At 32.8% G+C, this 16,560-nt stretch overlaps 1 protein-coding gene and 1 long non-coding RNA gene across 3 annotated transcripts in view; one reads left to right on the forward strand and one right to left on the reverse strand.

The window, feature by feature from the left end:
* Positions 1–16,560, forward strand: part of LOC131277934 (uncharacterized) — a 119,155-nt gene that overhangs the window by 40,955 nt on the left and 61,640 nt on the right. The gene's annotated exons all lie outside the window — the stretch shown is intronic.
* MYOZ2 (myozenin 2) overlaps positions 1–16,560 on the reverse strand; it is a 46,562-nt gene that overhangs the window by 19,288 nt on the left and 10,714 nt on the right. For both annotated transcript variants that reach the window (XM_004479035.4, XM_004479034.4), the window contains 2 exons: positions 10,828–10,997; positions 3,134–3,263 (listed from right to left, as the gene is read on the reverse strand). In XM_004479035.4, the coding sequence (XP_004479092.2) occupies positions 3,134–3,263; positions 10,828–10,997 (300 nt within the window). The remainder of the gene's footprint in view (positions 1–3,133; positions 3,264–10,827; positions 10,998–16,560) is intronic.

Raw genomic sequence — 16,560 nt, forward strand, 5'->3', positions numbered from 1 at the left:
CCCAAGTGACCTTTCTAACTAGCAAACTTGAGCGTGTCACTCACTTCCCCTATTCGGATTGCTCTAATGGCTCCTTGCGATAAAATCTAAACAACAAGCAGTCACAGGTCACCCGACCCACCTGTCCAGTCTCCTGCCAGTCTCCCCACATATTTTATGCTCCAGGATTAGGGATCTATTTATGACTTTATGTGTTGTATCCCGTTTCGCCTCCCTGCTCAGTCCATGTTGTTCCCTTTGACTGGAATCGTCTCCAGAATTTTTGTCACCTGCAAATTCCTAGTTTAAGTCTTAGCTTGGGGTTACCTGTTATATGTAGCCTTTCCTGTCTTCCCCAAGAAAGCAGAATAATCCTTCCTGTGTCTTCCCTTTTGTGCACTATACATACCTCATTATAACAGTTAACACATTTTCTTTTCTTTTCCTTTCCTAGAGTTGATCTGAGGTCAGCCATATGGAAACCAGATTTTAAAATTTCTTTAAATCTCACTACCCTAATACAATTGCTTTAATTTTTGTGTATTTTCTGTAAACTTTACCCATTTTTTAATTAGAGAAGCTGTTGATTACAGAAAAACAATGCATAAAATACAGAGTTCCTACATGCCCCCTACTATTAACACCTTGCACAGTGTGGTACATTTGTTAGAATTCATCAACATTTTCCATTTTTGAACATTCAATTTCCAATTTCTTTTTTATGCATAGCATTAATAATAACTGTTTTTTTTCTTTTGTGAGGTGCTGAATTCTTTACCAGAAAGAATGTTTGTGCATATGTTTAAGGTATCAGAAACATCACAATTCAGCAATCTATGTCAGTATTTCTTGTTTGATTTTTTTTTTTAAGGAACCTTGTATGTGGGAAGCTGGTGCTCAAACACTGAGGCACATTGTCTTCCCTGAGCTGGTTTTTTCATTTGCTTTGCTTGTTGCTCTTTTTGCTTTTTGCAGGAGGCACAGGGAGGCAAACCCAGGACCTCCTATGTGGGAGGTAAGAGCTCAATGACTTGAGCAACATCTGCTTCCCTGTTTGATTTTTAAGTATATTTCAATTGCTTTGTTTTTCTGAGTTTACATTTTATATATATTTTAACTTATTGCAATTCAAAGGAACTTCATTCCTACAGGATTATAACAGCCTAAACTCTTATTTATATATGTCCAAAAAAAGTTGGATTTTTGGATACATATTGACTAATCAACCAAGAAGACAGAACCCATTATTCTTGTTTTGTGACAAATTACCTGATAACCCCAAACTCTCCCTTTTCTTAATGCTATATTATACACACATATTCTAATATTTTATTATTGGATATTTAGCTTTCAGTAGCTATGTGAATTTGTACGTTAAAAATTTCCCTAAAAATGTATACATATATAACATATATATATGCACACACATATGTTCCTGATAGTAAAACACATATATGATAAACTATGTGTGCAGAAAGTGAGACTGAATATAATTTGGACATTTGTCCTGTCTCCCTCTATCTCTTCTTCATTTCTGAATCCCTTAGGGGTAGAGATTAATTTTTCTATTCCTCTTGGAATTCTATAGTATATAATGATCATATAATAAAAGTTCTAAGAGGTAAGATTACTAGGTCATATTAATATAAACTTTCTATATGTTCTCTTTCTTTCCTGTTAAAAAAATACCTCCCTAAATTAGACAACAAGGAATGCTTTACACTAGTTGGAGCTAAAAGAATATATAATATATATTTAATTGTCCAGGCTATAAAGGTAGATGGGAAAGTTTAATTTTAACTAAATACTTACATGTTAAGGACTATATTTGTATTATCACACTTAATTCTCACAACGATCATATGCAGTGAGTTTTGTTTCCCTTATTTTACAGATTTAGGAAATAGACTCAAAGAGATTTATTTTCTTTCTCAACCCAGTAGTAAATGGGGTGAGGAGTGGAAGGAGTCAGAAACTTGAATCTAGATTTGTTTATATTTAATTCTAAAATATGTGTCTCCCTCTGTGTATTTAATGCTGTATGTATAGAACCTGTTACCTGTATTTATGTCATAACCTTTCGTTGAAAGCTAATTGGGAACTTTATTACAATATTTTATTTCCAAATTCTAATTGTGTTCTTAGTGGCCTTCAATGTTTTTAATTTTCTTGGCATAGGTTTTCTACCTTGTGCAAAAAATTTTATTCAGCCTCTCAAGTTTGCCTCATTGTGTTCAATAAGAATGTCTTGATAAATCTAGCTCAGCAATGACTTTGACTCATTTTAAAATAATATTTAATATAGAGTTGCTTTGTCTATTTTCAAAAACAGTATTGCTACGTGAGAACTCTAGTAGGACTTTTGATAAATATATTATAAAATATAACAGAAATTGATATTGAAAAAATATAGTTTTAAAGTCTTTAAAATCTAGTTTATGCATTACTGTTGAGGAAATACTTGAATTTTCAAATATACTGGCTGTAAGTTATTTTGAAAAGTTACTCTCTAAATAGATCAGATAATTTTTTCTGAAAGATTTCATAGTTCAAAATCTAACAATATTTCTAACTAATCTATACCTACTAGATAAGGATTTATTTCTCTTTGTAAGATAATAAACAAGCATACACTCTTAAGGGACCGCATTTAAAGTCCTCTGAGGAAGCAGAGAATAACTAAAACAATCTACACAGGGTCACTACATGTGTGGCATCTGCAAATTTGGTACCAGAAGACCTGGTTTAATTCTTAACTGCATAACCTCACAGACATTCATAACCTCAGTTATAAAATGAGGGTTGGGTGTTACAGAGTTATTGTGAGATTAAAGAAGACAATATGTATCAAGGGACTTCATAAATTATACAGCCCTATACAAATATAATTTCAACATAATTACTAGTGACTTAATTTTAAATATAATATGAGATTACCAACAATATAAAGGAACATTTATAAAAACATATAGCTACAATAAATGTCTTATGTGACTCCATTAGGTCTGAATCTTTACCTTTATCTTGAACTTATCCACAAAACAGATATTTGAGAAAACTTGTAACATTTGAATACAATTTAATAAAGGTTTCAAATGATCTTTACTTGCAAATAAGGCAATTTTATTGTTTTATCTGTAAGGGTATTAGTTACCTGGTGCAATGATGTCTGGATTTGGGGGGCTTCGTGGATCTGGGGTGTTGGGAGGAGTCAACGGGGCTTGCTGTGAACCACTTTCCAAGTTGCTTCCATCCAGTTTCTCATTCTGCGTAGCAATATTGTGCTGTATTTAATCAAAAGTAAACTCTGCTGAAAACTCAAAATGCTAGGCTATAACATACGCAACAATCCATTTATATATTTAAAAATTAAGTACAATGCCATGTCATTGTTTCATGGGGCCTCAATAATTTTATATGTAATATGGTCTGGTAATTGAATGAGAAATCATATTGACATCAATCTGAGGTCTGTTTTGTAATGACAATCCACTAATAATTAATGCTTTTTTAATTGAGCCTTACTGTGTGCCAGGCACTGTGTCTAATGTTTATATCAATTATATACTTTACTATTCATAACATGCCTATGAGGTAAATCTATTTAATTATTTTTATTATTATTATTTTAGGAGGTACTGGGGAATGAACCAGGACCTCAAACATGGAGGCATATACTCAAAACACTGAACTATACCCATTCCCCCTTTATTTAAAATGTTTACCAATCTAATAATATCGAGCACATTGGCCAAATATTTGACTTAGTCATTCTTATATTACCATATTATTTTATAGCTGGATTTTAATTAAATACTTTAATATGTCTAAACTCTTAAAATGTAATCTGAAAACTGCTTCTGAGCAACAGTCATACATATTAAAATAAAATTTATACTGTAAGTTGCTTGGACTTGTGTAAGGAAGAATACGCGTTTTCTAGAAAATAAAATGCTTAAATAAGGCATTGTCTTTTAAGTTTTAGGTGAATTTGTTTTACTATTATAATTTAGGATTTATTCTATGGCAATAATATAATACTTTAAAAATCATATAAAACAAACAATTTGCATGTGAAGAGAAAAATATAGTCATTGTAATAGGTTATATCCTGAGAAATATGACTAGGCCCTATCCCTATAATAAAAAAACTCTTGTTTTAGTTATAATGAGAAGTGTATTTATTTTAAATAGAAGGTAAAGAAGTATATTAGTTCAAATTATCTTTTAGCATTCAGGAGGTGAAATTTAGGGAAGAACATAGTAAATAAAGACCAGTTTTAATTTTTTTCTGTGGCATATGCAAAATATACTTATTAATGTTTTTTCATTTCTGTTTATAAGATATTATGGTGAAGCATGACAGTCACTTTAAAATTTAACTTCATAGAAATTTGAGGATAAAAGATAATTTTGCCCTAAAATTTAAATACTTACCATTCCATAAATTAAGGGAGGGCCTCACCTGATAAAATTATGAAGGAAATAAAACTAATCCCCATTTTCAGGCCTCACCACCCATGCCACTGCCACTGCCCAGGTGCCTTGTGCATCTGCAGCATCTCAAACAAATCTACTTTTAAATCCGCAGATCATGGTCCAAATTTATTCCTTTGTGGTTTTTTTTCCCTCCTTTATCAAAATTCTTTTTTTTGTCAGAGCAGATAATGTTAACTGATAAGATGAAATCTTCATGACTAAATTGTATTTATAAAATATTGATAATCTGACATGATATGCTAAACGTCTGGGAATATATGTATTTTCAAATAACAGTTTTTAAATTATAAGACATGGTCCCTAATAGAATTGTTTTAAAACATATTTTGGGAGGACTTTCCCAATATCTGTCTTTGTCTGAGGTTAAAATTTTTACAACAAAAATATTAAAACATTTTAAAAGAGTTTGAGAGTTAAGAACCCACCTTCCTCCCCTCAGCACTCCAAAGTTTTCTCTACTTGGCATTTCTATATAATTTATTTGCCATAGTTTCTCTTGTTTATCAACTTTTGTGTGCTGTCTTAGTTATTACCTTGTTACCTACCTGAGGGCAGGAACTTTTATTTTACTCATTTTCTCTTTACAAAGCCTGGTATGTTGCCTTAACATAGCACAAATTTTCTGTGAAATCTTTGGTGAATAAATCATCAAATTCAGCTGATGTTTTTTACAATAGCCTTTTTAAAAATTTCATCTTTCTTTTTCAGTTTACACTTTATGTGCGTGTCCTCATTGCTTACACTTTTATCGTAAGCATAGCCTACTCTGCTCATTTTCTACCAAGCATTCTTCCAGTCAACCTGAAAACTGATGCTCCTGGGTCTTTAGAAATTATTTCTTATTATCTATTAGAAAAATTTCAAACTTTTATGCTGGGTAATCAAGACCCTTCAATCACCCAATAAATGGCACCTCCCATGCTTTCTTGTATAATACCTTTCTACAATCCAGCTTGCCATTGCTAACATATGCCCTACTTACTGATCAAACTGTCTCATCTGCTTAGAATGCCCTCCCTTCTATTCTTTTTTAAAAAAATTTCTTTGTCTTTATTTTTTTTAAATGTTACATTCAAATATTATGAGGTCCCCATATATCCCCCACCCCCCTCACCCCACTCCTCCCATAACAACGACCTCCCCCATCATCATGGGACATTGATTGCACTTGGTGAATACATCTCTGAGCACTGCTGCACCGCATGGTCAATGGTCCACATTATATTTTAGACCCTTCTATTCTTTATTAAACCAAATTCTAGGTTTCCTCCAAGACCCATCTTAAAGCTGTCCTCTTCCTTCTGATTAACCTCCCAGAAATATCTGCCATATTTGGTTTTATCTCAACACTTCAATAAAATTTATACCACTCCCCCATGATCTTTCTTATTTGTTCTTTTAACTTTGTTATTCCATTTTATGCCATTTTGGGTCCCCAACTAGTTTATTATCTAGTTTAAATCTAGCTGGGCTTCCCCATTCTTTTGCAACCCTTTTCCTTAATTCTAAGAAAATGTTATACCTAAAGATTGTTCTCAATAATTGATTGCTGAAGAGAAATCGCTAAGTACATATGAAATTTAATGTTTTGCATTTTGAATTTAGCTACTAACTTGAGAGTTTGAAATAATAATTGACTAGATTAGTACTTTTAAATTTTACTCTTGAACCTATGCCACCTCTTAAAAAAGAGGTAAGTTCATGCCAATGTTAATTATAAATGAAAAGGCAGTTGAGATAGAGATAGGAAGTTACAAGTAAAATATGTAGAGAATTAATTTTCCTAACATCCTGAAATGTGTCCATTCAATGAATTTCACATAAATTTACATTCCACCTACATTATTTTTTTTAAAAAAGATTTATTCAACATTAATTGAGTATCTCTACATGCTAAGCATTGTGCTAATTGCTTTACATATATTATCTCTAACAGGATTTAGTAGCAAACAGTACTGGTGCATTGCATAATACATTAAATGAAAACAAATTCCCAACAGCCTAAATATATGTAAGAAAGCCTTAGGTAGAATTTCCTTTTTTCCTACTTTCTCAAAGACCTTTTATATTAAAATTAAAAAGACAGCATAGACCAAGAATTTGGGAAATGTGTTTTATACATTTATCAAGAAAACTCTCTGATCTAATATATCCTGCACCAATATTGGCAGCAAAAAATAATTTTCAAAGTTATTTTGAGCATTAAAATTTGTTTTATATGCATCAGTTTTCTATGGATGTGACTTCTATTCCATTGAAAACTCTTTTAATACAGATAGTAACATTTTAACTTACATTAACTTCTAAAAATCATAATACTGACCTTCTTTATAGACCTTTTCCTGGGGGATTATTGATGAGCAGGGCAATCAACTCGCTTTGGTTAGTCATTAATTTTTGAGAGACAACCAATACCTCTATTGTCATTTTTCATTATAGAAACCAAGTCTTATAATGGTTCCCTTCAGGAAAAGTTTGAGATAATGGATTTCTTTTTATTTCAGCTAATGTTTAGCCCTAAAAAAAAACAAAACTAGAGCAGTATTTTATAAGCATATAAATGACAAATTCTTGTATGATTTCTGTTGAAATATGAGTCAATAGAAATAGAGGATTTTTGTCTGTTCTAAAATTCATGACAAATACACGCAAGAAGAGTATATATTCAGGAGCCCAGTACATTTAGTTTAGTCTTATTTCAGAATTTCTTTTTACCCAGTTTACGACTTAGGGATTTCAAAAAGCCCATAGTTACTAAGTAGATATGTAGTCTTTACTGTGTAAAGGCTATAGTTTTGCTTACTATTCTTTTGTAGTGATTTGTATTTTAATTTATGTATTTATGTTTTTAATTTATGTATTTATTTATGTATTTTAATTATCATGAATTCCATTTTATTTTCCCATAAATTTTTTCTTTTTTCCTTTTGCCTTTTTATGTAAGTTGATCAGTTTAAGAACTACAGCTTCAACATTGGTTTTGTGTAGTAAGCATGTTTCTTTATCTTTTTAAGAATACACATTTGTTCCCCCCTCCCCTGCCTCCCTCCTCTGTTTGCTTGTTGTTTTTGCTTATTGTGTATGGCTTGACTTTGCCAGTGACCCTTAGTGGTAGGATAGATGTGCATCAGGCTTGTTTGCCAGCCAAATCTGTACTTATTTCTTCCGTTTTAAAAATGATACTTAATAGTTGAACAAATGGCATTGATAATCAAAGAATTTATTTATGTATTAATTTTTATGATGTCTGAAATATTGTAATAAAATAAATATATTTTAAAAGACTAAATAATTATGTTAACACTATCTATGACTCAAGGAAAGCTGTAAAACTAAATGCTCATTCCAGAAAATGTTGTCAGTAGATTAGGTTAAGGTGATTTAAATCATATAAAGAAGACTCAAGAACTAGATTATAAGTAAATAATTGCTCTCTATCTTTCTATGTTATTTTATCTCTCCATCGCAAAACAGAGGTTAAATTTATTTACTTTTGAGCTCCCAGAATAGTATTAGAAACATAGTTGACACTCAATAAATATTTGCCAAGAATATAAATCAATGACTGGGAAAAGACCTAAACTGAACATTATTTTAAAAAATTCCTATCATATTAGGTATGCTTCAAATTGCAATGTAGTGCCTAGACAAAAAATGACTGCATCATCATATAATGCGGCTTACCCTCTTTCTCAATGGTTCATTGCTCAGGTATCTTTAGAATTAAGATCAGAGAATACACAGATCATTAGGGCTGGAAATCACCTTGGGGAGCATATGTGTCCATAACCTTATTTTATAAATGAGAAAACAGATCTAGAAAAACAAAGAATCTGGTTCCCAATCCACTCTGGACACCTTGTTTCCAGGCTAGGGTTTCCTTCAATTACACCATGGTGGGTGTCAGTGCCAAGAACTCTAGAATTCTGAGAGCTGGGTTTCAGTCTTCTTTATTATGGTGTTGCTTAAGTCAAATCAACAGACTTCCTTGAATACCACTTTCCTCATTTCTAAAGAAGAGAGAGTAAATTTTGTCAGATTTCAGAGTGAGTTATATAAGCCACTGAAATGTGACTTCACTGCATATATTATACATGTTTATTTCTCTGAGTAATTTATGATAAACTGCCTGTTTAGGATTATATTATTTACTTAGTGCTCAATCTCCTAGGAACACTGAAAAATTGTCAAGACTTACGCATTTTATTTGTATACAGAACATTCAGCCATAGGTATATAAGATTATTGTTAATAATTTAAAATAGGGGCTATGAGAGGATATGTTGTGTCCGTAAGGGCAATTTTAATCTCTTTGTACCTTCTTCCAGAACTATAATTAAAATATTTTCCTTACAGTATATCAGATGTAAATGAAAGTTATGAAAACTGACAGTATTCATTTGTTTCAGATGCCTAAACTTGTAGGTGACTTTTCAAAGAATTTCCTTGAGCCACTTTATTTTATATTACTTCATAGACTTCCTTCTCTGTTGTTGCTTTTGAAATAATATAATTATATAATCAGACTCCATCAGCTGGGGTTGGGATTATTTTAGGCTCTTTCTGTATTAGCTTCAGATATTTTCTGAATAAGAGGATGCAGAACAAAATTATAGGGTAACATAACATTACATTTTCCATTAAATTTTCAAGTGAAAAAAAATCCCTCACAAATGTAAATTCTGTAGGTGACTAAGATTCAATGTCTAACTGAATTCATAACGATAGCCATGGATGTTGAAGGAAGCTCATTAATGTGAAAAAAATATTGAATTAAAAATGTTCTCTCAACATTTACTGTTAACCAGAATCATAACAACAATAACAGAAATAAAATTTCAGGAATGAGTAAAATGTTGTTGTTTGTGGGTGTGGATATTAGTTTCCACAATGTGTTTTAGTATTATGGTAAAAATCTCAGTGAAACCATCTGTTTGCTATGAAGAAGAGAGCTGTTCATCCAAAACAGCTTATTAGTGATGGCAGCTGGTAAGTTTTAAATTTGCAAGTAAACTTACAGACTTTTTATAACTTGAGATGGTTAGGCTCCTGTGTCAACTTGGCCAGGTAATGGGGCCCACTTGTTCGGTGAAGCAAGCAGTGGCCTGATTGCTACAAGACATATCTTGGACTTAAATCATCAGCAAGTTGACTGCTTCTCTGGCTGATTACATCCACAATCAACTAAAGAGATTGCCTTCAACAATGAGAGAGTTCTCATCCAATCAAATCTCCCTTGAAGGCTTTAAAAGAAGTGATAATTTCAGCAGTCAGAAGAGAGAAAGCCATGGAAGCCAGAAACTAAAAGAAATGAAACCCAGATGAGAAGGGAGAGACCAGCAGATGCCACCATATGCCTTATCACATGACAGAGGAGTCCAGGATGACCTGCAGCTGGTCTTCTGGGAGAAACCATTGCCTGATGATGCCTTGATTTTGACATTTTCGTAGTCTCAGAACTGTAAGCTTGTAAGTTAATAAATCCCCATTGTAAAGTCAACCTATTTCTGGTATATTGCCTTTGGCACCTTTAGAAACTAAAACATAATTATAGAAAGAAACCCTCAGTAAATAAAACCTTTGTTTGTGGTAGTCTCTACCATCCTTTCAGGTTAAAGACCAATGCAATGTTCGTTTTAAATTCTTCTTATCTTGTATTTGATTTTTAAAGCCGTTGTCCCAAGGCTGGTTGCTTTCCTATTATGAACTTCTTCCTCTAAGATCTCTCTAAATGACTGTTTAAGTGAATGTAATATGAATACAATATGTAAATTAAAATTTATTTGTTTGTTTGTTTATTGTATTTCATTTGAGGAAAACCTTTGTCCAAAGAGTTAAGTCCACAGTGGTTATGTAGTTAATGGATTCCAGACGTCTCTCCATGACATGTAATAAATTGTTTGGGAGGAGATCAAATGGTGTCTGTAGTTCCCAGGCAGATTTCAGTACCAGCGTGTATTCAGCCTATGAAATGCTTATAATTACTTTGTGGAGCTGTGTGTGCTTTGGAAGTGTTTCCACCCCAAACATTTATCTATTGGCGATAAGACCATGGAAACATTTTGTACGACCTCTCTCCAATCCCTCTTTCACTTCTTAGCAGAACAGACCAGTTCTTCAGTGCCAAATCTGTGAGATTACAACATTCTTATTGAACTAAAAGAATACTCATATCATACATAATACTTCTTTTGTTTATCTACCCAAACTATTTGTTATGTTAAAAAAAAATAGTCGGGCAGAACCAAGCGAAAGAAAGTAGAATACGTTTTTGGCAATCTAACACCACAAACAAATTTAGAAATGCTGCACATTAATTTGGATACTTCATGGTCAAATAATACCTACGTTCATTTGTGCTTTGGATTCATACTGGAAATTTTCAAATGTGTATTTGTCAGATCTTCTTTGACGCATCTTAAATAGTCTGGCACCACGGTTACTGAGGTGGGATAATTCTTCCAACATGATGTCTCTGGGGATGCTGACCTTTTTGCCCAGATCCATGCCATCTACATCTGTAAAATAATATTCATGTGCATGAAAACCCCCAAATAAGGTATATGTCAGTGCTTTTCTAAATTTCATAATTTATATGCTACAGTGGAGATTATGATATGGGCTCTTTTGTCAGACTACCTTGGTTAGAAACCCAGCTCCATCACTTTCTAGCTGTGTGATCATAGACATACTACTTATTTTCTCAAAACCTCAATTTCTTCATTGCTAAAGTGGGGTCAATAATAATACTAACCATATATGGTTGATATGAAGACTAAATAAAGTGCTTCATATAAAGTACCTGCCACATAATGAATTAAAGTTAGCTATCACTATCATTATTAGAATTTCATCATTCCATGTTTAAAAAATTTAAAACAACACTGCTTCTTAGTTATATTAATAAGCTATATTCCTGGAATGCCAACCCTCCAATTCTACCCCACCTCAATTCCCTGTTTCTCTCTCAAAATACAATTCATTGTAGTTTTCTTAGGTTTTAGTCTTTCTGTCTTCCTTAAATACAGTAGATGTTCAGGAAATAAGCATTGTTATTATTTTTTAAATTTCCAGCACAGAAGGGCTTTTCTAGAGTCAAAAAGTGAAGAAACTACTCTTCTTACTCCTTTAATATAGATGAGAATCAGGAATCTGTTTTTGTGAAACCCATTGAGTCCTTTTGCAACCACATACTGCTAAGTGCACAGGAAGAAAACATTGTGCCATTAGGAAAATAATAATTATTTTGATTGATTAGGGCAACTTTCTTTGATGATGTGACAATCTGACCATAATAACTAAGGTTTTGTGGGTGTTTAGGGGTAAACCAACAGAATTCCTTGCTAAATTTTCTCCCCATTTCATTTTGAAAAAATCAGTTTATTTATATGTTTTGGTGTTACATGGAGAAGGTCTCCACCAATTGTAAAAATTATAATATTAAGACTTCTGCTTCTGGGAAGATAGACATATTTTCCCCATTACTCCACTAAATTATACAATTTTAAAATTCTGACAATTATGTATAAAGCAAACATAAGAAGACCCTGAAAGGGGGAGAGAAGAAGTCAGAGCAGCTGGAGATCTCAGAACCCACAGAACACCATGGTGGTGATTTCTCAGGGTTTTCTTTTAGCCTCGTATACCTCAGACTTGGAGCTGCAGAAGCTGACAACCCAGAAACACCATTGGATGCAGGCAAAAAAAAAAAAGCCCCAACAAAAGACTGCTCTCTCATAGCCAAAGGACCAGGAAAGGGGAAGTTCAGCAAGACAAAAAAAAAAGAACACAAAAAACAACTTTTGAACAGTAGCCACTCAGCTTCAGCAGGCACTACAGAAACCATTAGCTGGAGCTCCACCCATACCAGCAAAGGCCAGTCAGGGAGCTCAGAACTTTAACTCTTGAAAGGCTATAATGAAGTGTCCCAAGACTCCCACTTTAGTTTCATAGAGACCAAGTAGGAAGCCAAGATGTTTAACCCTGGTAACAGGCACCCCTTCCCTGTTGTGTTAGTTGAGACTGTGTGGGGAGCTCCAAACCCCTTCTCCTCCTGGCAGTAATGAAGACCCCCTCCCCCCACCCCAGGATCAAGTTTAAACTGAGGCCAACTGGGGAATCTGGACTTCTACTTCCACCTGGCAGGAATGAGATGGCGTCACCCTCCTCCTTACTGGTCCAGTGTTAGATAAGATCAGATAAAATAGAAGGCTTAAATAAGATCCAAAGTCTCAGACTATGATATGAAAATGTCCTGGCTTAAGTAGAAAATAATTTATCATGCCAAGAAAAAGGAAGATCTCAAACTGAATGAAAAAAGCCAATCAATACATGCCAACACTGAGACAACAGAGATGTTAAAATTGTCTGATGAAGATTTTAAAGCAGGCATACTAAAAATGCTTCAATGAACAATTACAAATGTGATTGAAATAAGAAGTAAAATGTTTTAGCAAAGAAATAAAGGCTATAAGGAAGAACCAAGTAGAAATTTTAGAACTGAAAATACAGTAACCAAATAAAAAACACAGTGGATGGATAATGGATGGCTGATCAGTGAATTCTGCTCAGTGGATAACAGAATGGAGGGGATAAATGAAAGGAGCAGTGAACTGGGAGATAGAACAATAGAATTTACCCAATGAGAACAGAGAGAAAATAGATTGAAAAAAATGAACAAAAGTTACAACATTTTTTATCAAAGTCCTTGAAGGAAAAGAAAAAGAGGGTGGGGTTGAAAAAGTACTCAAAGAAATAATTACTGAAAAGTCCCCAAATTTGGAAGTGACATAAATCTACAAGGTCAAGAAACTGAGCACATCCCAAACAGTATAAACTTAAAGAATTCCATGACATGACACATCATCACTAAACTTCAGAAAATGAAAGACAAAGAAAATTCTTGAAAAAAGCCAGAGAAAAATGATACTGTACCTAAAGGGAAAAACAAACATAATGATATGCTGATTTTTACGAGGAAACATTGAAGGAAGGCCAGAAAAAAATGGCACGATATTTTCATGTGCTGAAAGAAAATAACTGTTGACTAAGCATTATATATGCAGAGAAAATATTCTTCAGGAATGTAGGGGAAATGAAAATATTCTCAGATGAATATTTTCCAAGAACCTTGGAACATGAGGAAGGAAAAAAGAATATAATAAGTAAAACTATGGGTAACTATGGGTAAATACAATAGGTTTTCCTTCTATTTCCTTATGTTTGATGGTTGAAGCATAAATTATAACTATGTCTGATGAAGACAATTATATTATAAACAGAGGAGGATGAAGGAATGTAAATGGAAGTATGGTTTCTGTACTTCCCTTGAAATGGGAGAATGACAACACCAGAAGACTGCTAAGTTATGCATAAATAATATAATACTTAGAGCAACCACTAAAAAGTTATACAAATAGATATATATTTTAAAAACCCTTATAGATATGTAAAATAGCATTCTAAATTTTTTTCATGTAAGCCAGAAGAAGGTGGGAAACAGAAAACAGAGAAACCAAAAACAGAGAGAACAAACAGGAAACAAAAAGTAAAATGATGAAGTCCTAACACATCAATAATTATATTAGATGTAAATGGTCTAACACACCAGTTAAAGGTTAGAAATTGGCAGATTATATTTAATAACATGATCCAACTATATGCTGTCTACAAAAAACTCATTTCAAATATGATATAGGCTGGCTTAAAGTAACATTATGGAAAAGATTATATCAAGCAACTTAATCAAAGGAAAGCAAGAGTGGCTATACTAATATCAGATAAAGTAGACTTCAGAGCAAAGAAAATTACCAAGCTAGAGAGGGACATGAATTAATGAAGGGTCAATTTACCAAGAATACACAGCAATCCTAAGTGTGTTTGCACCAAGCAACAGAGCTTCAAAATATGTGGAACAAAAGCTGATAGAATTTAAAGAAGAAATAGACTAATCAACAATTAAAACTGGAGACCTCAGCATCCCTCTCTCAGCAAGTAATAGAGCAACTATGCAGAAAATCAGTAAGTTTATAAAAAGTAATCAGCAACACTATCAACCAACAGAATCTGACATTGATAGAATACTCTACCCAACAACAGCAGAATACCCATTATTTTCAAGCACCCATGAGGTACTTACCAAGACCATAAAAAAAACCCTCAACAAATTTAAAAGAACTGAAATCATACAAGGTCTGATCTCTGGCCTCAATGGAATCAAACTAGAAATAAGTATACAGAAAGAGAACAGGAAAATCTCCATACATTTGGAAATTAAACAATATACAACATACAATAGACAAGCCTCTAGTAAGAATGACCAAAGAAAAAGAAGAGGCACAAGTTAGGAATGAACAGAGGATAATCTCTATAGACATTACAGACATAAAATGGAATAGACAGTACTAGGAACCATGGTACATACATACATTTGCAACTTAAACAAAATGGATCAATTCCTTGAAAACACAGTACTACAGTTTACTCAATATAAAATAGATAATTTGAATATGCTTGTAGCTATTACATAATTGAATTTATAATTTAAAAAGCTTCCAAAAAAAGAATTCCCCAGGTCAAATGACTTCAGTGGAGAATTCTACCAAATGTTTAAAGAAGAATTAACACCAATTCTACAAATTTCTTCCCCAAAATAGGAGAGGATAGAACACTTCCCAAATCACTTTCTAAAGCTAGTATTACCCTAATACAAAAACCAGATAAATAACAGTACAAAAAGAAAAGAAAAGAAAAGAAAGCTACAGACCAATATTCTTCATAATACAGATGCAGAAATCCTTAACAAAATATTAGGAAAGAGAATTCAGCAACATATAAGAGAATTACACACTATGAGCAAGTGAGATTTATTCCAGAGATGCAAGGCTGGTTCAATATTTTAAAAATCAGTGCAATCCACCATAATAACAAGCTAAAGAAGATATGCCACATGATAATATCTTTGGGCTCTAGGGCCAGAAAAAATTTGCTAGACTTGACCCCAAAAGCAGAATCCATAATGATAAAAATTGATAACTTGGACTTCATCAAAATTAAAATCTTTTTCTCTGAGAAGTACCCAGTTAAGAGTATGAAAAGATAAGGTACAAAGTGGGAGACAATATTTGCAAGTGACGTATTCAACAAAAGCTAGAATATATTAAAAATACTCTCAGCTCAACAGTGAAAAAACAATCAATCCAATTATAACATGAGAAAAGTCATGAGAAGACATTTCACCAAAGAAGGTATATAGGTGACAAATATGAAAATATGTTCATTGTCATTAGGCATTAGGGAAATGAAAATTAAAACTACAAAGAGATATCACTATACACCTATTATAATGGCTTAAATAGAAAACAGTAACAACACCGAATGCAGGTGAGGATGTGGAGAAACTAAATTATCATACATTGCTGGTGAGAATATAAAATGTTGCAGTCATTCTTGAAACCATTCATAGATTATTTAAAAATGAAACATGGAACTACCAGCAGTTGTACTACTGGACACATATCCCAGTGAAATAAAACTGTATGTTCACTCAAAAACTTGTAAACTAATGTTCATTGCAGCTTTGTTATTAATAATCAAGAACTGGAAAGAACCCAATTGTTCTTCAGTGGGTAAATGGTTATACACATTAAATAGTATATCCATACCATGAAATACTGCTAGGTAGCACGGCATTGTGAATGTAATAACAGCACTGAATTACATATTTGCATGTAGTTAAAAGGGCAAAATTTTAGGTTGTATATATGATACTAGAATAAAAATTTAAAAACAAGCAAGCATAGGTCTGTACAACACAAATGATGAACCCTATTGTAAACAATGGACTGTAGTTACTAGTACAATTCTAAAAACACCCTTTCATGAATTGTAACAACTGTACCACACTAATGTAAAGTGTAAATAATAGGGTGGTATATGGGAACTCTGTATTTTATGCATGATTTTTCTGTAAACCTACCATTTCTCTAATAAAAAAAGAAGGAAAATAAAAAAAGGAACGAACTGTTGAGGCACACAATACCTGGATGAATCTCCAGAGGATTAAATGAATGAAAAAAGCCA

Source organism: Dasypus novemcinctus, chromosome 1, assembly GCF_030445035.2.
Source record: "Dasypus novemcinctus isolate mDasNov1 chromosome 1, mDasNov1.1.hap2, whole genome shotgun sequence".
Classification (NCBI taxonomy): domain Eukaryota; kingdom Metazoa; phylum Chordata; class Mammalia; order Cingulata; family Dasypodidae; genus Dasypus; species Dasypus novemcinctus.